General features: G+C 39.4%; 1 protein-coding gene across 1 annotated transcript in view; it reads left to right on the forward strand.

Annotated features, from left to right (window-relative positions):
• Positions 1-21,635, forward strand: part of MINDY4 (MINDY lysine 48 deubiquitinase 4) — a 68,141-nt gene that overhangs the window by 26,596 nt on the left and 19,910 nt on the right. Inside the window, exons 10-14 of the mRNA XM_050316111.1 lie at positions 1,219-1,320; positions 2,282-2,345; positions 3,409-3,474; positions 3,732-3,799; positions 19,278-19,341. Coding sequence (XP_050172068.1) covers positions 1,219-1,320; positions 2,282-2,345; positions 3,409-3,474; positions 3,732-3,799; positions 19,278-19,341 — 364 coding nt within the window. The remainder of the gene's footprint in view (positions 1-1,218; positions 1,321-2,281; positions 2,346-3,408; positions 3,475-3,731; positions 3,800-19,277; positions 19,342-21,635) is intronic.

A 21,635-nucleotide genomic window follows, 5' to 3' on the forward strand; every position in this document is an offset into this window, starting at 1 on the left:
AACATCTAAGTGAAAATATTTCAGAAGCAGTGATGCTCCACTGAGCAATTCTGGGGCAGTTACTGTGATGTTTTAGGTCACTACTTTGGGGCACAACTTATTAAAAAAAAAACACGCAAGCCTAGTGTTTATTGCAGATGGTGCTTTACATAAAAGTTTGGTAGGAAGTAGTAACATTATGGTGCAGATTTATTGACAAGAGTTAAGTAATAAAAAACTTCAAAAGAAGTTAAGTATGAAGGCCTTTGGAAACTAAAAATCATATTTAAAACATAAATATTGCATTTTAAAACATAAACCGATCCTGTTAGAGATTATTGAAGTGGGTTTATTACAGATTTAAAGTTGAAGTAGTTTCTCTAGTTCATTATTTGCCAATACAGTATTGTTTATTGCCATAAATCAGACACCATATTCAGCATTAATCTCCTAGAAGTAGTGATTGTGCATTTAATCCCTTAAATTCACCTCTTTGACAAGGGTTTTGTCATGGAAATACAGACTCAGACCAGCAAGCTTGAGTACCCATAGGAGCAGTCTAACCATCATTATGAGCAACATGAACTCATCCAGGTCCCCCAAAATACAAGAGACAGCTGTTAACACTTGACCTTGGTGAATTTACTTCCTTCAAATGTCTGGCTTGCTTCTGACTTCAGAAGAGACCCACCCACTGTGCCCAGCTTGTTTTGTAGCGATCTAAAGAGGAAGTTGGGCTCTGTTCACTGGATCTGATTGTCTCTTAAATGCTTAAAATGAGGTTTAAGCTGGTTCACCTCTTAGAGAGTGGTTCTAGAAAACCCACTATTCCAGTGGTGACTTCAATTGCACCTCCTCTCTTGAGAGCTCTTTAGGTGCTGAGAAGTCTTAACACAGGGTGCACAGTGAGTGCTCTTGTGGCATCTCAGGCGCTTAATCCTCAGAGAAAGGACAGATTCAACTGCACCTTTATACCTGGAATGTCTCCTCAGTGACAACACCAGCTTCCTGTTCAACTCACAGGGTTTTTGGCCATCCAAGTCATCTCTTTCTGGACTGTAGAAGAAACTGAGATACCTAAGTGATGATTTCCTGAGGCAACCTGCCTCATTATTAGGCGTTACAACACCTAAACAGCCTCTAACAGTGCTTTTGCTCTCCTGGCTACAAACCTGCCATGAATCTCTTTGCCCTCACGTTCTGGAACTCGTCTCTCTCTTTTTATTCCCTGGCCTGCAGTTGTCTCCAGCCCTCAGAAGTTCACAGGACCAAGTGCCTCACCATGGCCATCGCAGACATCCTGTGGCGAGCGGGGGGCCACGAAAAAGCCGTCGTGGCCCTGTGAGTAGGAGAAGCATTTTTAATTTGTGCTGTGCGGTGCTCCTGTACCTCTGTCTGTTCTAGATGTAACGTGATTCACAGCAGGAAAGCTTCGCCAGCTGTATTTGTGCCATCTAAAATGGTTAATGGAGAAATCCAGAGTGCAATTTCTGCTCTCCCAGTGGCTTGGGCAGAATAGAAAAAATTCTTTGAAATTGCTGTGAAAGATCCTGTGGATTTGATTGAATGTAGGATTCACTCAGAATCTTTACTAAGAGTTGTATTTTCAGATGCAGCATTTTTCTCCTCTATTGCAGGATATTCAGTTATGGCTGGAATTAAGTTTCCTTTGCTGTATTTGCCTACTAGCTGTGCAGTTAGGCTGCTTGTGCACTAATCATCCAACTTTTAGATCTCCAGCTCTGGCTGTACTGGATCCTGCATGATATTTTTATAAGTGAGCCAGAGTTTGTGAGACTGGGTAATTTCTTTTATTAGATAAACACAGATAGCTGAAAAATAACAGAGAGGCTTTGGGACACAGAAATCCTTCTTAAACCTGAAATAGAAGCAGCAAATTCAAAGACATTTCAAATTACATTTTGCATATTTTACATCTCAAAACGGCTTCCTCTGTGATGACATTTTATGTATCTTCTTCTGCTTCTTTGAATGTCATTGCTCTAATATTATTTTCCAGTAAAAACTGTCATTAACACCTTAAACTTACATTTATCCTCTTTCTGCGTGGAGAAACTTTTAATTCGTATTAAGTAGACTGAGAGAGCACAGCACAGGTAAAGGATTTGCTTCGTTGATGGAAATTTAATATGTAATATGAACTTACTTTAAAAAGTCTGTTTAAAAAAAGTGATTAAAGCAATAATGCATGGGTCATCATTCAGTTTATATAACATGTTGATTTCTCTTTAATGCCATTTTCTTCCTTTTAACACGAGCTTTGTCTGAATATCCTCCTCAGGCCTTCAGGAAGACAACAGTTCACTCCCATTGGAAAATACAAGGCAGATGGAATCTTAGAAACTGTAAGGCTCTGTGTAACTCACATTCTCCATATATCCTCTTTTTTTTCCACATATCCTAGCTTTTTTTCTTTTTTTTGGTACAATGAATCTGATTTCCGTTGCTCCCTTAGTGTTTTAAAACCTTATATGTCAAGTTAGTTAGTTACGATCCAAAAACCGATTGGAAATAACAAAACCCTGTAGTCTGGCTCTGAGTTGTGCCAGTGTCTGTGGACAGTTGGACTCTCCAAAGTCCTTTTTGTTCCATCTACTATTCAAGCTTGTAAACTGCCCCTGCTTTCGATGCTATGCAGTAAAAATGACCGAGGGTCCTCCCAAGTTGACCACAACACCCCTGAGCATGAGGAGAGACCATTTTCTTCTTCGTCTCACACAAAATTCTCTTGCCATTTTTTTCCCCCTCCAGAAGCTCCAAGAGGCAAAATACTTTTGCAGTTATGCCTTGTTTTACGTGGGAAGCCCTCAGATGGCTTTGCAAGCAGCGGTGCTATCAGCCAGGCTTTAGTGGCTTGAGGAAACATTGCTGGCCTCCTAAACGGAGGAATGGGTTTGTCAAAATCTGAAGGTGGGGAAAAAAAAAAGGGCAAAGAATGTCGAAGTGAGGGCCTGGATCTGTGAGCTCCTCTGAATTTCGTGTTAATTAAGAATATTCATGAGAATATTCTCTGGGTATGGTAAATGCTTTGCTGTAAATGTGCTGTAGGTGCCTCACCATATGGGTACAAACTCGTGAGCTGCTTGCCCATCCTATGTGTTCTAAAGCTGCAGCATTCCTGTGTTTGTTCTGGGAATTGTCTTTCCTTACATAAACAGTGCTTTCATTTGAATCCAAAAGTCTCTTCCATGAAAAGAAGCAGCATTTAAAAATTCAGAATATTGGAAGTGTTGAGATGCAATATTATACTGAGTAACAACAGTAAGAGATAGATGTTATTGGATATTTCTTCCACTTTTTTAGTTCAAATCTTTCTAGTTTTGGCTCCTTTATTTCAGCTTTCATTTTATAAAAATGAGTTATTATTGTTTCAGTTACTTTTTTTTCTCTTCTAACATTTCTTCCCAGCTAATACTACACAGTGCCACGAGATATGAAGACCTGATTGTATTTCTTCAGCAGAACATTCACCAGGTACTGTGTATGGAGAAGATCTTAAACCTGTTATGGTTCAGCTGCCAGACTTTCTGTGTCTATCAGTCTCATATGATGCCTTCTGAGCAGTGTTTCAAACACTTTGACAGATTTTTGCATTTTAAGAGCAACAAATTCAGTTTTAGCATAAATGAGAACAGCTCTTTCTGCCTTCAGTTCCATTTGCTTTTCTTTAGCACTGGAGCAAAAAAATGCACACAACAAACAAAATAAAACCAGCCTTTTTTCTTTTTCAGTTTGAAATTGGTCCCTGTGGGTGCATCCTCCTGACTGTGTCTGTCATCTTATCAAGATCAATCAATCTGTGAGTGTCTTTTGCATCCTTGTTTCATAAACTGCAAAGCAGACAAACTGTGCAAGGGGAGGGAAAATCCACGATATACTTAAGTCTCTGGTGATTTTAATCTGTCTTGGTGTTTGCTGTAATAATATGGGGAATTTATGCAGATTTACTAACTTAATCTTGGTTTTTCATGTAAATATTTTCATATATATCTATATATATATAAATATGCTGTTAAAGTGGCAGTAATCAGTTCACCATATCTGATACAAACTATTCCATCTAAATATTTGGTGTCATATGTATTGTGCTCCCTACCTTGACTGTTGACATTTTCTTTCCCATACTTTAGGTATCTGTCTTAGGTAGGGGTGAATAACTTCCTTATGATGCCCCAGTCTCTCCATCAAGGATAACTATAAAGAAAACCTGGTGTACAGTGGATTAGGGAGGTTTTAGGTGCTAATTTTTAGAGGGTTCTAAAATATGACAGATCTGGTCTCAGTTTATTGGTGTAATAAATATGCTGAGCTTTAATGGAAAGTCTTTATAACCTCTTTTAAAAACTCATTGAGGTTTGCCCAGGCACAGCTGCGTTTAATTGTGCTTTTATACATATTAAAGGTGTTTTTGTGATACTGTGAATTTCAGTGGGTCAGAATAGAAATGCTTTCTTCATCTTGTCACATTCCACTTCTGTAAAAATCTCCAAGAGTTATCTGCAAGGGAGAACTGTTCCCTGACAGCCTGTAATAAGAAGTGAGATGAAAAGAGCAGCTGCACTTGAGAACAGCATGAGTTTGATTTATGTAAGCTTTTATTTCTTAAATCTCTGCATTGTCTGGAAAAGGAAATAGCATCTTAATCCAAATTTGAGATATACAATCAGCTGCTCACCTACTGAGGTCCCAGCAAGCGTTTGCAGGTTGGGGTTTTTTTTGGTTTTATTGTAATTTCTGCCTTTCTTTTGCTTGCAGTAACACTACAACCATTGGCTTGACTCCACTTTTGTACTCCAACACAAATGATGCGAGAATTTTATAGCGTATGCCATTTATTCTCATTTTTCTGAGCTAGTCCAGGTTAGTTAAGGTATTTGTGCAAGCACTGATCTATTTGGCGTTTGGTAGAATCACCAAACGCAGCAAGTTCGTAAGTGCTACTTGTTTGCATTGCTTCACTTGCTATAAAATGATAAATATTCTTCAGTAATATAAGCAAAGAGCCTTTTTTCCCCATCATCTGTCAATTCTTAACAGATGGATTATGACAAGGCCCATCAGTCATCTGTGTTTGTATTTGGGGGAGCTGTGTCAAAAGCGAGCATGAAAATTCCTTATGGTGCCTATTTGCATTTTGAAGTATCTAAATATTTTTACAGTTCTGCTCCAGAATTGTTTATAAATGGAGCTCTATTTTTAAGAGTTTTCATGATTTTCTCACACAACTTCATTTTAAAGTACTGTTACTCTTCTGGCTTGTACTGTGTAAGATATTGCACTTATCTTTTGTTTTTAAGAAACAGGGATTTTTCTGTCAAAAAATGCAGGTTTTTGACCTTTGCAAAATTTTTTTATTTAGAAGTGCAAATTAAATTTGGTTTATGTAATTTTCAGTAATCTATTTTAATTCCTATGTCATAGTGCTTCTCTTAGGATATTATAAATATCAAGATAAATAACTTGCTGCTGATACCATCAAGAAATATGTACCATTTAGTGAGTGTTACAAGCATGGTAAGCAATTATTTACATAACTGGCATAGTTCTGGATGAATAGCTGAAGACAAGTAACAGTTGTTTTAGATAATGGAATTTTCAGCCAGTAATAGATCTCCCTGGGATTGTTTTGTCCCAGTTTTTTGGGGTTTTTTTTAACCAAAAATCATCAGGTTTTTACAAAAGAAAAGTTAAGGGAATTTTCAGTTTTCCTGATTTTTGTGTGCATATTTTATTGAAAAAGACAGCTTCAGGCAAGAAGCTGAGAGATTTTAGTTTCTCAAACCATTTCTGTTTGGGTCAGTTCTTCACCATGTGCCCACAATGCTCTGGGGTCCCTTGGTAAATATCTCTTCAATAAATAATCAGCGTTTCTTGTCAGCAAGTTGAAGACTAAAGATGGAATAGTTTTGACTGGGGTGAATAATGAGACCACAGTTCAGAATGATCAAGACTTGTTAGCACCTTCTTAAACCTGTTCTGGCAGCCCAGAAGGATCTCACAGTGCCAACAATCTCATCTGAGTGCAGCCTTCTAAAAATGGTGCCAAGCCTCAGTGCTCCCAGCTCCCTCTGGAATCAGTGGAAAGAGAGAAGCTTCTCTAAGAGAGTCATCCTGTCCAAAAATAAGTGTCAAGAACTGAGAGGAGAATTACTGTGGGCAGTGCTTATCTTTTTTCTTTGTTTATGGATGGAGAGCTGTTGGCTAAGACTCCTATTTTTTAGATTTTTGCTGTTTTAGGGTAATTATCTGTCTTACTGCTCTGAGAAGTTGTGGACTCCCTGCCCTTGGAATTGTCAGGGCCAGGTTGTACAGGGCTTGGATCAACCTGGGATAGTGGAGGGTGTCCCTGCCCATGGCAGGGGGTGGAACTAGATCATCTTTAAGGTCCCTTCCAACCCAAACCATTTGATGATTCTATGATTTATTTACTTCCTATGGAAGAATTTGCACCCAAATGCTCAAAAAAGAGAGAAAAAGATCATGAGTGTTTTGGCTTATTTTTAATGTCTAACTTAGAATGACATAAATCCTCTCCTGAAGTGGTTACTTATCTCCTCTATAAAATAAGAAAATCTAAGTCACTCTACTCATAAAGAACTTTTACACTGTAAATATCCAGTGGTGAAATGAAATCTGTTTTATAGCGACAGGACAATAAAATGAAAGATTAAATTAAGTCTTAATAACAGAGAGCATTATTAAGGTGATGAATACAGTCTCAACTATACTTACCTAGTGATGGGCTTTAAATAGGCTGTTCTAGAAAAGGAGAGACATTCTAGCACCACTACTAGTAATTTAATTATCTGAACACATAGTTTCTACGATGGACAAAAAAATAAATGATGTGTTGGGAGTTATGGTGATAAAAAATGAGAACAGAATAAAAACGTGGTAATGTCTTTGTATAAATGTATGATCTTCTCATAGTTTATCTTGCATGGAGTTGTCAGACCAGTAAAGACCAGGCCAGTAAAGACACATTAGAACTAGAACAGACTGGAAGATGAAAACAAAGTTTCCCTTTACTGTGGACTGATAAAAAAATCTTTCCTCTTCGTCACTGAAGAGGAATAACTTGGAAGTAATAAAAATGTAGACAACCATGATAAGGTTGAATAAGGAGTGATTATACCTTATTTCTCAGAGTCCAAAAACTTGGAGGCTGGCAGGGAAATGCTCAGGCTTTGATATTAAAACTTTTTCCACACGGCGAGTAACTTTCAGTACTGGGAGATGAGGAGGCCAAAAATATCAGGAGGTTCAAATAAATTTAGACAAATTACTGGAACCTGCATGCTTCAGAACCTTTAAACCCGCTGGTGGAGATGTTATCTCAATGTACCCCATTTTTGTGTCCTGCCTTGATGTTTGCTGCTGCTGCTGCTGCTTTTTGGGCCAGCTCCATAATTTTTGCATTGTTACGGATATTTCTTGTAGATGGAAGTTCCAGATTTCGGCCAGGTCTGTTGGAGAGTTGTTCTAAATCACTGACAATCTGAGTTGTGTTTTTTTTTTTTTTTATTTAATGGGAACGCATGCCAGGAAATGCAGGAGTTTGCAGGGCTTTGTAGATTTTGGGTAATGAGTTTTTCATGCTCCCAGCGCTAACGATCATCGCTGCTCCAACTGATAACAAATGGCCAAAGAGGAGTGAGAATTCCTGAGGAAGTTGCTGAGAACGCGTTGTTGCTCCTGGGACAGGAAGGAATTCTGGTCACTAACAATTGTAACCTCTTTTTGTTGGTTTTTTTTTTTTTTTTTTACTTTACAACCCCTGAAAAATTAAAAAATAGTCATATTATACCCACTCAGGGGACCAATCTCTCTGAACGTGCAAAGTGTGCACTGGAATCGCGTTGATAAGAGCTGCAGGATGTTTTCCATGTATGTGGGAGAGGCTGAGCTCAAGGGTGGGCTGCAGGCCCCCAGTTCATGCTGTGTGTTGGGAAATTGGGAATGCTCAGGAGCAGATTACACAGGCCCAGTAATGACAGACTGGGTGAACCCAACATGTAGTAAAAGTGTAGCATGAGCTTTCCCTGCTGGGTGCTGTCCGTGGCACCTTCCTCATGCAAAACCATCACTGGACTGGGATGTGGCTCGTTTGGATCCATTCACTGGATCATCAGTTTTCTTTAATTCCAGCTCCTCACCGACCGGTCCCACCCTCAGTTTTCACTGCCAGATTTTTCCTGATCAGTGCAATAACTTTATGGCATTTCTAGAACCTCCTGTAGCGAAGAACACGTGGAATGAGAGAACCCCTTAGGGTCGAATTCCCGTGTGGAAGAGCAGTGTGTTGGTTTTCAGGCTACCTGGAGACAATAAACTGAGCCTGATCTGAAACACAGCCTCACTGTGTTGCTCACAAATCAAAATGCCAGTGTTTGCAGCATCCCTTTTGTTGACTTTATCACTTACTGATAGCGGGTCACAGTGACCTTCTGCAGTCAACACTGGTCATAGGGTGTCTTTCCCATTTTTTCCTCTGGAGTGTTTGTGTGAGAATAAATAAAACAATGGCTTTATCTGTGGGAAAACACTAAAAAAAAAAAAAAAAGGAGACTGATTTTGCAAGTCAAGAGGAGGCTGTGTACTTCATTAGGGTTGGCTGCTTGTAAAACTTGGAAAATACACGTCAACACCTTTTTCCTTGCTGTGATCCCACAACTCTGCTTACTACCCTTCTGTAGTCTTTGCTGCTCCAGAAATGTGAACAGCCTGGCTTCAGAATTATTTATGCTGTTTCCATTTTGGTTTTGGGGGATTTTGGTTGATTGGAGTTGGTTGTACTTGTTTGGGGGTTTTTTATTATTATTTTTTATTTATTTATTTATTTCAAAAGCCAGTGTGTTTTTATTAAATTGGATAAATCACATTATGCCTCCTCACCAGTCTAAGATTTCTCACAGCAAGTAAGTCTGTCCTTAGTTATTCCCAATTCATCTCGCTCTCTGAAATCTCCTGTTAATTAACAATTTTTAATAGAGGGAATCATATGGTTAGAGCTATGGGTTCTTTTGTGCCCTTGAGCACTTGTTCTTCATTCCTCTGGTACCATTTTACTGAACTGGGGAAGTTCAAGTTCCTTCGTCAGTCACTCTAATCCATCCTTGAAATAAACACACACAAGCCCCAAATCATGTTAATAGTTGCTCATTATTTTGCCCTGTAAGATGCTCAGATATATCTGTTTGTCAGCTTGCTTTTACTTTATCTGGTTGCAAGGAATATTCCAGCCCTTGGAGCATCTCCATGGCCTCCTCTGGACCTACTCCAGCAGGTCCATGTCCTTCTTAAGTTGGAGGCCTCAGAGAAGAAACTGTACAGTGACTGCTGAGCTTTGACATCTCTAGCCCTGATGGCACCTGCATTTCAGGTTTTATTTGCTGGCACATTTTAAACTGGATTATTCCATATTGCTGCAAGCACTCTTAATTAACTGTGCACTTCAGTACTATAAATAATCTTAAACAATCTCAAATAAACAAATTTGTATAAGTGCACTTAGAACATATTGAAAGCCAAGCTGTGGGAAACTACCTCTACTCAGTAAGACAAGATTTTATTGAGATGTGTAACAGATAACCATCACTCTTTTAATATATATCAAGCAATTTTTGGAGGGTATCCTTTTCTGTATCCTTTCTGTATCATTTTCTGTATCATCTCCTGTGAAATAACCCCAATTCTGAGCTGTTACTTCACCTTTAACGTCTTTCAGTCACGTAGGACGTTGAAAAGGAAAGTGATGCTCTGCTGGCTCATGAGCTGTGGGTGGAACGAAGGTTCCTCCACCCTCAATCCACTTTCCTTAAGTGACACCTTTTCCTGTCCCAGAGCCAAGATCTAGTTGGAGTCCAGTCTCTAATTTTGGAGTTCCCCTGAAATGCACCCACTCTCCTCACGCTGTTTGGCTGGTGAAGAAAGGCTTTCTGTGAGATGTCCATCTGGCTTGGCCAAGGGTAAAAGGAACTGCAGCTTCACATGGAAGATCCAATCACATGGGGCATTCCCAGTTCTTGGTGGAAGTGTATTTTATGTGTGAGCCAGTTTTCTGGGAAAACTTTTTCAGTGGTAGTTTCCCCCTAACTGAGAGAGCTTGGGAGACCAACAGCGAGGGGAAATTACGTGTGTGAGCAGTTTTTCACTCAGTGTTTGCAGTTTGTGTAAATATAAATAGATGTCGTCACGTATTTTACAGCTCAGCCTTCTGGTGCTGGAAAAAGATTGGGGAATTCAAGGGGAAACAGCTGTCAATGATGTTACAGTGCTAACAAACAAGCAGCTTGACCTCACTGAAAAAAATCCCATCTTTGAGAATCTCAGACCTCTCTCCAAGACCAATTTTGACAACATGGAGGAAGCATGATGAGGTTAAATTTGCCAGGAGCAGGGGGAGGAGAGAAAATAGGAGAGAGGTTGTGTGGGATCCAGTCCTTGGTTGGGGTAAGTGAACTTCTGTGCCTCCTGCCCTATGGGTGGCAAGTCACTCAGGATTTTCAGAATCTTCCTTGTCTTTCAGGTTCTGTTGTGGAAATCAGACAAAGGCCTTGTAGCCAAAGTGCTCACTGGGCAAGAGTTGCTTGCAACATTAATAAGTTCATAAATGCAGAACAGCTGCTAAGAGGTAATAAAGAAGGGATTTTGCTTGAAGTAATTTAATGTTTTTCCTTCAAAGAAAGGCAAGAATACAGGTACAATAAATGACACAGCCTTAGCAATATTTGTAAGAGGATGTGAGACCAAGATTTGAAGCTCTGAGGTTTATATTCTTTCAAAAGTGGGTATGCAGTGGAATGTATTGGTGTGTGAAATGTCACCTTCAAACACTTGAGAAAGAGGGGACCCAGGAACAAAAACATAAAGCTGAAGGTGATGGGAGAGTGGGGTTTTTGGAGACAAGATACAGGAAAGGAGAGGAGGGTCTCACAAAACAGAAATAGCAGGTATCTGCCAAAGAAGGTCTGAAGATAAGGAAGATATTTAGCATGGTAGATAAGGAATGTGACCCAAGTGGAAAAGTGACCACAAAGACAAAGAAGAGGAAGAGCTGAATGAGGTTTGAGGAAGTTTGCAAGACTGGAGAACGAGGAGCAAAAGTTAGTGGTAAAGGAAAATGAAAAAAAGAAACTTTACTCAAAAAAAGGGAAGAATCATGAAGACAAAGAGGTTGTTATGCTGATTCTGTGTGATATCTTGTAGGTAAGGGACTGGTATGGTGGAAAATGCAAAAAAAGCGGGGGTGGAGGACCTGGAATTTGCACAAATAATTGAGATATGTGACTCTTATCTCCCTATTAAGGAAATATCAGGAAGCTTTTCACCATCATGGGTCCACAGAGCAGAGAAGTGGTCTACATATTGGGTGACAGCAGATTTGATGTGGATATGGAACAGAAAGGTTGCTTGTGGCAGCATGGGAAAAAAATCCAGATTGCTCCCCTGACACAGCCAGTTCCCTCTAGAACAGATCAGGGGAACTCGTAAAGCTGAGGAACTTGCCTGAAGAGAAGGGAGATTATTGCCTCGTTCTCTGGAGAATTTTCTGATCTCCAAGGAAAGGGGGCAAAGGAATGAAAAAAGTGTGGTGAGCAGCAGCTCCCTCTTGTCACGCAGTGGTGTTGGAAAACACAGAAGTGATGTGGTTCAGATGAGGTCAGACCAGGCCTTGAGTCGCAGAAATGAAACAACAAGCAGTTTCCTTATCATGTTAATACAAAGCCATCAGGAAAAGATGTGAAGTTTCTGTGCAGAGTGGATGTGGCTGATAGGAGGAGTAATGCTGAGAATGCTCTAAATCTAAACTAATATTCTGCCTCTCAGGAAGGGGAACAGCAGTCAGGATGGAATTTACACGTTGTAACTGAGTTAACTTTGTGGAAGGTAGAGCTGAACCTGAAAAAGTGATGGTTGCACAACATAAAGTTCAAAATAAAACAGGTATCTTTATACCTGTATCTCATGCCTAAACTTTTGCAAGACATCCAGAGCTCTTTCTTGCTTTTTCTGACACTGTGGGTAGACTTTATTCTAAAAGCTTACCTGCTTTTTCATACCTTACCATACAGTTGCCTCATGGAAATCTACAGTTACTTTGCATCTAAATACACAGTAAATTGGCTTGCAGTTATAGCACCAAATTGAGAATTGTTAGTTAAACTGAAAAAAAAAACCAGAATAAAATTAATTGATAGAGACCTAATAAGAGGTTTTCTGTATTTGACACTACGCCAAGCGAGAAGTCATTTGGTAATGTGAAAATAAGAGATCTTTTAAGAATTATAAAGGTGATAAAGGAAAGGATCTCACAAAAGAATTATCAGCATGAGGAACATGACTGATGGAGTTTGTCAACGATCAGTCTGGGATTAGACAGCTTTTATTCCCCACAATAAGGTTGGGAAAAGGGAGTGGTGTGCTAATGAAGTGTGCTGATGACTGAAGAGCTGAAAGGCACTGTCAATACAGAGAACAAATCGTGCTGTAAAAAAAGGAGTTGGCTCAGTTTCATGATGAGGGCAATAAAAAAGAATTTATTTTCACTACAGAAACTGCAAGGCCTTGTAAACAGAGACTGCTCACTGCTGTCTGTGGGGGTTTAGAACTTGTAAATGGCAGGATGGGGAGTTGAGCAGCAGAGCATACAGTGACTTTGAACCAGCATCATAAAATACCCTTAGGGTGTCTCAGCATAAATAAGTTTTAGTAGGTGAAGAAATATTAATAGACTGTGCCATGCACTGATGTGTCCTCAGTGAAACAGCAGGTCAAGTTCACCCATTAAAACCGGGAGGAGTGTAGGAAAAGCGTAGACCAGGGGAATGAGAAATCTTTCTTATCAGAGAATTACAAAGGAAGAAAGTTTTTATATTTTCTAGCCTAAAAAAAAACAAATTCTGAGATGGGAAATAACTATTTTCTAAAAAATGGGAAGGTAGCAATTTTAGGTAAACAAGAAGGATCAAGAAGAGTTGTTTAATTTAAAGGTCAATTTTAGTACAGAATGAAAATGTATCAGTAAACAGCCAGTGAGTCGATAAACTTGGAAAAAATGTGACTAGGTTTTAGGTTTTTAAGCTACCACTGAGGAAAGTGTGGAAAGCCAAGGAAGCAACTAAGATAGAGAGTAACTGGGATTGGCTGGATTTTACCTGCCAGATGCAGGGAGCATCATCTTCCTTCCTTCCCCCTCTACAGCTCTGCTCCATCCCAGGATGGGTTATGGCTGTAGCCCACGCCACGGGTGATGGGAACAGAGGGTTGTTCTGGGAAGAATGTTATGAAAAGTAGTGAGTAAATGTTCCTTCATCATCTCCTCACCATCCAGGGGTTTGTGAAACCTGCTGCAGTCCATCAGTTGTGTCCTGTGGCAGTGAAATGATCCTTCTCTCTGTAGTCTCTTCCCATGGAAAAGCTGCTCCATGTCTTAACCATGTTTCTTTCTAACCATCACAACCTTCTCTGATTCTACCATATCTTTTTCTACTATGTCTGCTGTATCTAATGCTCAAATTCTGCTGAGCTAAAATCTATAACAAATTGCTTTACTTTCAGTTAATTTGTCTGATCGAGTTGTCTTTTTTCAAAGACTCGCCACAGGGTGTTATTATTTCTATATCAACCTTATTTCCCATTTTTCTCAGCTTTTAATCTAAATAAAAAAAAATAAAAAATAGACTCAGCCTTTCTGCAGTGCCAGAATATTTCTGAGTGTGATTTATCCATCCAGGCCTTGGTATTTAGGAATTTCCTGGCCGTGTCCAGGCTCTTTACTGTCTGTTCATGGGATGGAGAAAAGGCATTTTCCAGCAGTTTCTTCCTCTACTCTGCAAATTACCTAAGCAAGGTCACCTGAATTGCCCTCAGGATGTACCAGTTTCTCTCCACGTACAAAAATGTGAAGAAGCCCAGAGTGATTCCCTGTTTATGTGTCCATCTTTAGATATAAAATTAGTGATATGATGCCCATCCCTAAGTGCTTGATTAGCTTTGTCATCTTTCCAGTCTTAGTTTTTCCCTTTCCTTTCCTGCAGCAAATCAAAGCATTTTCATTTTGATTTTAGGGGAATAAAGTATATTTATTAAAAGACTCCAGAGGTGTGATTCTGCTACAAAATAAAGCATTGACAAATAGATTTTTGGCCAAATTTCAACCACTGTAGTCTCATACTATAAACTCTTCAACTGTTTGCTGAACCCAGGGTCAGTGTGATTACATAGATACAGGTTTGGTATCTTTGCTTGATCTGTTGTGCTCAGGAAGACATTGCATTCAGCAAGAAAGATGATTTATTTTAAAAAATAAAACAGTGGGTTGAATGTGCCAAAAGATTAATCACTTTTCCCATCAGATCTATCCCTGTGAAACAAAAATATACATGTCAGCACCCTGGAATAACAGAGCTGATGAATTAAATGTGCATGACTACCACAGTACTTAATTTTAAGAAATTTTTGAAATTAGCAGGTGTGTTATAAGGTGATAAATAAAGAATGAAGCCACTTCCTTGCTTTCACTGCTCTTAACCCCAAACAACATTTTTTTTTTAAGAGAGGCTCTTCCCTCCATCTTTGAACATCCACTTGAATATTTGCCATGTGCCAGTATAAAAAAAAAAAAATATTCTGGAACATTGACACAATAAGGCAGTCACCCATCCTGTCATTTTCCACATCCCCATTGTAATTATTTGAAATCCTTGTGCCTGAAGACAAGGTTTTTCTCTCTGCCAACCCCAAATCTATTTTGGGAGCAGACTTGTAATTGTGTGTTTGTTAATGGAACTGTCTGTTGCCATGAACAAAGTGAGGTCACCCATTTTCTGTGGCAGCTTTGCCACAGAGTTAAGGACCATAAAACAACCAGCACTTACCTGAATGCACTTTTTTTTCCCCTGTATGTTATTTTATTTTGTCCTACTGTACAATCCAAACAATATCTGTGGTAAATAACTCATATGCTGGTAGTCTGGAATTATTCCAGTGTTACAGTTTGTATGGGACTTTTGTATTTAATATTGACTTATTTGACTTATATTTAATACTCAGTATTTATATTTAATAGTCTGTATTAATACCACTTTGTCCCAGCATGGAGTTCTCCATTTAAGACTCCTCAAGAATTTTCCTGGAAGTAAACTGAGATAAAGGTGTAGGAAGCCTTTTAATAATGTCTTACTTATTTAACTTAGTTTTTGAACTAAGAAAAGGTCCATCTGATTACAGATTATGTTATATTGGAATATCCAGGTCTCAAAATATATATATTTTGGATTTGTATTTATTCACTTTTATAATTTTATTGAGTCCACACAGATCACTGTAATTTATTTTATCAGTGCACCATCAGTGCTGAGGTTTATAATGACATTGCAGCTTCTTCTTTCTAATGGTATTTTTGTCCGTCTATCCTTAATTCTTAGAATATTTTCTAAATATTTGGATATCCCAGAATGGATTAAAAACTGTCTGTTAACTGTCTTGGAGGCAATTCAGAGCAGTCAAAGGTTTGGCTCAGAACATCTGTCCACCTTCAGTGTTTACATCCTTAATAAACACATTATTTATAACTTGAAACCAGCAGTTTCAACAAGGCTGGAGATGAACACACAATCACCAAGAGGAGAATGAAGAGAAAAAAGATTCATAATATAAAATATTTTTTGGAAAGGCATTCCTGCCCTAAATCCAACAGCATTAGAAAACATGAAAAAAAGGTATAACTCGCAGCAGGTGTATTTTGTTGGTTTCAATCATTATGAGATTTCTCCAGTTCTATAAAGTAGGTTTTTTGTTCTGAATCCACCTTACATATCTTTTGTTTGGCTGCATAATGACTTTTGTTTTGTGTGATTCTAATGTGAGAAGGAAAAGTGTTTGCTTTCATGAGGAATGACAGGATGGTTAAGCCTCGGGGTAAAGGCTCAAAATCACCGTTTTTTTTGGGGGGAGGAAAGAAGAAGATTTAAATAAAAATATTTTTAAAGAGAACAGTACAGAATGAATCTGTCCCTTCTGGATTCACAGAGATGTAAACCACAGCGCACACATTACAGCTACCAATAAAAATCAACCCGAGAGATCTTATAGAGTGATCTGAAATTCAGCAACTTTTTATTCGTATCAGCTCAGGGAATTATTTCTGCTGAAGCAGAAACGTGCTTAAGCATGTTTAAACGTGTAATTTTAAGTATTTGGCCAGGAGATTTTAAGAATCAGTATCTTGCCTCTGATTTTACGGGGGGTTTTTTCCACAGACCTTACAGTACGACCAGGTAATTCCCACCATTCTGCACCAGGCATTTACCTCACTGTGCAGTCAGAACTGTGTGGTGTCACAACACTGGAAAATACTGATAATGTGGAAAAAGAAAGTAATATTTACCATTAACACTGTTAATGTTAATTACCATTGTGTAAATTTGTAGTGTCTCTTTCCTGATCTGTGATTCTGTCACAGTGGCACACGGAGTGTTGGGTTCTGAATTAAGAGTCAAGGCTTCACTTAGTCTGATGATGACTGGGATACTTCAAAGACTCCTGGCTTAAAGTTAGAGGTGTTTTTTTTTCTGGTTTAAAGTAATCTAAAAATTATAAATGGAAAACTCCATGCTGGGACAAAGTAGTGATAATTATTCCTTGCATCTGTTTTTGACAGGACAGCAAAATGATCAAATACTTTGTGTTTGCTTATCACCAGTGAATGTCTCCCTGGCCCAGCAGAAAAAAACCCCACACAGTTATCATTATCTGATATTTTTAAAATGCCTGAAGCGTAGTTGGCACCTTAAAACCCAATAAATACACCTGCACAGAAGCTTTGGCAGGTAGGAACAACCACCTCAAACCCCTTCGGAGGTGTAAATCTCATGTCTTCAGTGCCTGACATTTGTTTCCTCATTAGCAGGGCTGATTCGAAAGGCAGATGTTCTCCTTCTTGAAAATCCGAGATCCACCTCTAAACCCCCATATTGTTTGTACCTACAGATGGAATTAGAACTTCCTGCCATTGTCCGTGTCGTACGTCCCACCGTCCCCGACTGACGCATATTGTGTAGTCTGCTCATGTCACGGTGTTTGCAAGATGAAACTGTTTCTAAAACTAAGAAATGGCCAAAATCCAAAGATTATTATCATCCCATCCATGCCTTGCAATGGTGCACGAGAGAATTTTCCCTGCCACGGGCACGCTTTCCTTGGTCTTTCCTTTGATTTCACGCTGGCAACTGAATGTCGGGTGGCACTTTGTTATGACTGACACTAGCTTGTAAATTACCTTTAAAGTAAGTTTTTAAAAAGGGCCAAAAGACATTTTTCACACAGGGGCGAAATATATTTTTTAAAAGAGGTAAAATAATTTTTTAATAAAGGGGCAAAATGATTTTTTTTTTTGAAGGGAATGGTGGTTCAATGGCTACGACTTGTTTCGAGTGATTTTAAGTATCCTTAGGGCTGTAAATGGTGGAAATTGCATTTTACATTCTGATTTTGGCATTCAAAGGAATCCTATGAGAAAGTAATTATCTGAAGTTTGGGATGAAGACACGGAATGTCCCAGCTTTTGGCTTAAGAAACAGATTTTTTAGTGGAGCATGTATAGCAATGTTAAAGGGAAGTGTCTGGCTACCTTTACCCTCACCACAGCAAGTCAGCTCTTACTTGGTCACAAACAGAATGTTTCCCTTTTTAAAAGCAATTTTTGTGCCAGTTGTCAAGAAACATGAATATTTGTGTGCATATAAAATTTTTCCAAGTCAAATGACAGCGAGAAACCCAGATGATGTAAAATAATTAAATTTTAATTTATGATCATTCAGGCATTCCCTCTATCTCTGTAGTAATACCAGCATAAAGATGGAGCCGAAACAATTGAGATCAACATATTTTGTATTGAAGGGAAATAGCTTTTTATGATCCATAGAATTAATCTGTGGAGTTTATTGCTGTAGCTCTCCCAGGATATAGTACATTGTGTTTTCTCAAACCTAGATTAAACATTTATTCATGTATAAAATAATGTTTGCAATTATGTTATATCTGCAGGTTAAAAACGATCACATTTACAACCTTTATTTTTCAAGCCATCAACCAATCACTAATTCAATAATTCCAAGAGTTATGAGAGAGGGAACCCTGGGGAGACATCACTCCATAATTATCAATAATGCAATTTCATGGAATTTCTCTTTGATTTCACAAAACAGAAGGGACCACACAGCACCATTATAAATGTTTACACATAAAGTTCTCTTCTCTTCTCTTCTCTTCTCTTCTCTTCTCTTCTCTTCTCTTCTCTTCTCTTCTCTTCTCTTCTCTTCTCTTCTCTTCTCTTCTCTTCTCTTCTCTTCTCTTCTCTTCTCTTCTCTTCTCTTCTCTTCTCTTCTCTTCTCTTCCTCTTCTCTTCTCTTCTCTTCTCTTCTCTTCTCTTCTCTTCTCTTCTCTCTTCTCTTCTCTTCTCTTCTCTTCTCTCTTCTCTTCTCTTCTCTTCTCTTCTCTTCTCTTCTCTCTTCTCTTCTCTTCTCTTCTCTTCTCTTCTCTTCTCTTCTCTTCTCTTCTCTTCTCTTCTCTTCTCTTCTCTTCTCTTCTCTTCTCTTCTCTTCTCTTCTCTTCTCTTCTCTTCTCTTCTCTTCTCTTCTCTTCTCTTCTCTTCTCTTCTCTCTCTCTTTTCTCTTTTCTCTTTTCTCTCTTTTCTCTTTTCTCTTTTCTCTTTTCTCTTTTCTCTTTTTTTTATGATAGGAATAACAAATAGATGCATTAAGTCTTACCTGGGTACTGGAATATGTTGCCCAGGTATGTTGTGGAGTTCACCTGCTTTGGGATATCCAGGAACCATCTAGATACAGTCCTGGGCAACTGTTCCTGGGTGGCCAGAGATGAGGTGGACAAGGTGACCTCCAGAGGTCCCTTCCAACCTCAAGCACTCTGTGATTCCATCAGACAAGTAGTGCAGTAATTTTCATTTCTGCTGTTCTAACTAGTGGTGACAATGACTTCTATTCTCCTCTACAGTTGTTTCTTCCAAGTCCAGCTCTATCAACTTTTGTTCCCCACAGGTTTTGTTGATACATTCACCTTTTTTTTTTTTTTTTCCATGTGGAAAATCACCTTGAAAGGATTCAGAAACACAGAGCTGTATTTATGAATGGGAAGCAGTTTGGTTTTCCTTTTCCCCAAGATTTAGAGATGCTAAGTCTAATGAAAAGAAACAGCTGTATTTCAGTTTAACAGTGTTCTCCACTCCTGATTTAATTCCACTTCCCCCTCCTTTCCAGGGTGCGCAATGACTTCGATGTGCTCACGAACCGCCTCATCGGCAGCCACGGCTACTGCACTCAGGTGGGCTCAGGGTGGGACCCTGGGGTGTCCCAGGAGCTGACCTCTGGGGAGAGATGGCATTTCTTCCTTCAAGTTAGAGAATCAAAGAATTACAGAATGCTTTGGGTTGGAAGGGACCTTAAGGATCATCTCATTCCACCCCCCAGCCATGGGCAGGGACACCTTCCACTAGCCCAGGTTGCTCCAAGCCCCATCCAACCTGGCCTTGGACACTTCCAGGGATGAGGCAGCCACAGCTTCTCTGGGCAACCTGTGCCTGTTCCTCACCACCCTCAGAGTAAAGGATTTCTTCCTAATATCATTTGAACCTACAGTCCTTCAGCTTAAGGCCATTCCCCCTTGTCCTGTCACTCCATGCCCTTGTGAAAAGTCCCTCTCCAGCTCTCTTAGAGCCTCTTTACGTACTGGAAGGCTACTCTAAGCTCTCCACAAATTCCCTTAGTTTTTCTCCTTCATCTCCATAATGTCCAGCACCTTCATCCTTTATTCGTTTTCATTTTGTTCTGGTGAATTGCTGTCTTTGCTTTCGGAGCTTCTGCTTTCCAGCCTGGTTTTCTGGTCTATGTGTGCTTGTACCTTTATGTGCATGTCCTTACACTCCTTTCATCTGCCTCTTTTGAACTCCTTCATTGATTTTAGTGCTGAGGTACCACGGTGTTTCCTCCCTGTCCTTTCAGGGAAAGTCTTGTCTGCTCCTACAACTCCCCTGTAAATGGTCACTGCTGCACTAACTGAGCTGCTGCTGATGGAAGATAAGTGGTAATTCAAACTAGAGTCCCTGACTTATTATAGATGGGTCTAAAAGCCATTTGGGGCTTGAAAATCACCAGCCTGAATTGCTGGCTGACACGTAGGACCTAAACTTTACATGGCTTTATTCCAGCTCATGTCCTGCAGCAACATCTCCCAATGGCTGTAGTCCTCCAGAGGCATTCACCCAGTTGGAAACATTGGCCTTGGACACATAAATCAAAGAATTCTGTGACACAGACTCCCTCAAAGCTGGGAGCTGGGCAGTGGTGTGGTCTGAATATGGTGCACAGCTGCCCAGGGTGGAGGTGGAGTCACCATCCCTGGAAACATTCAAAAAACTTATGGATGTGGCACTTGGGGACATGGTTCAGTGTTGAACATGGTGGTGCTGGCTTCACAGCTGGACTTGATGATCTTACAGGTCTTTTCCAGCCTTTATAGCTCTGTGATTCTACTGCCATTTTGGTTGCCAAAGGCAGGCTTCGTGTTCTCTTGTACTGTTGCTTAGGAGACTTTTCTACTGTGGTTTCACAGTGATTCCTCAGGAAGGTGATGGAACATCACTGGTGGATTAGAACTGCTAAAAACATCAGTAAGAACCCATAAACGCTGGGGAGTCCTTCAGGAGAAACACAGAACTATAATTGTGTGCAGTAGTTTTAAAACCAATTCCAAACTGGCAACAACGGAGTTGTTCATTTCTTTGGGCATGGTAATTTGGACTGTTTTTTCTGGAAGCTTTATTCTTGTTATTTCCCCTCCTGTTTCTTGCCATATGGTATTTATTAATGGGTGGTTCTTTGCTGCTGCACAGTCTGCTCTTAGCTCTGGTTACATCCCAGCTGGCCCCTGTGGGATGTTACACTAAGAAATGTGTCCCATGTCTCCAGTCCTTGAACTTCGTGGACACTTGCATGTCACAGGCATATCCCTCACCCTCTCACATGTATTTATCCTCTGAAAAACCCCTACTCCAGCTGGAGAGGAAATAATCTACAGTGCCCTATGGTAAATATGAGTACATCAGTGACATGGGTCCATATAAGTGAATGGTCTTCCTGAATGAGGCTTGAGTTCATCCAGAAACAATCAGCAAGAAAGAACAATAATTTAACAAATCTTGCTCAAAATACATCACTGAGCACATACAGAAATATCAGATAGTACTAGACAGGCTTTGGATATATCTCATTCATGCTGTAGTTCCACTGTAGAGAAAAAGGGACACCAAAATATTTTAGTTCAAACAAAACAATCCTAATATGAGAAGGTTGAGAGTTGGATGTAAGACTAAATTGATTATGAGCAGTTTGCCTTTGGAAAGATGAATATTGGAAACTCCACCAATATTTCCTCATTTCGCTGTAGGAGTAGATTTTGCCCAAAATATCTGGAGAATTTTTCCTGAGCAATCCTAATCCTAACCCTGAAATTAAAGCCATGATGTAAATGAAGGCTCTGGTACCTGTGTAACTTATACCAACCCTCAATGAATCTTGTGCTGTTTGTTTTTGTTTTAAGTACTGTTTGTTTTTTTGTTT

The sequence above is a fragment of the Myiozetetes cayanensis genome, unplaced genomic scaffold (assembly GCF_022539395.1).
Source record: "Myiozetetes cayanensis isolate MyiCay16 unplaced genomic scaffold, myiCay2020 scf1, whole genome shotgun sequence".
Lineage (NCBI taxonomy): Eukaryota > Metazoa > Chordata > Aves > Passeriformes > Tyrannidae > Myiozetetes > Myiozetetes cayanensis.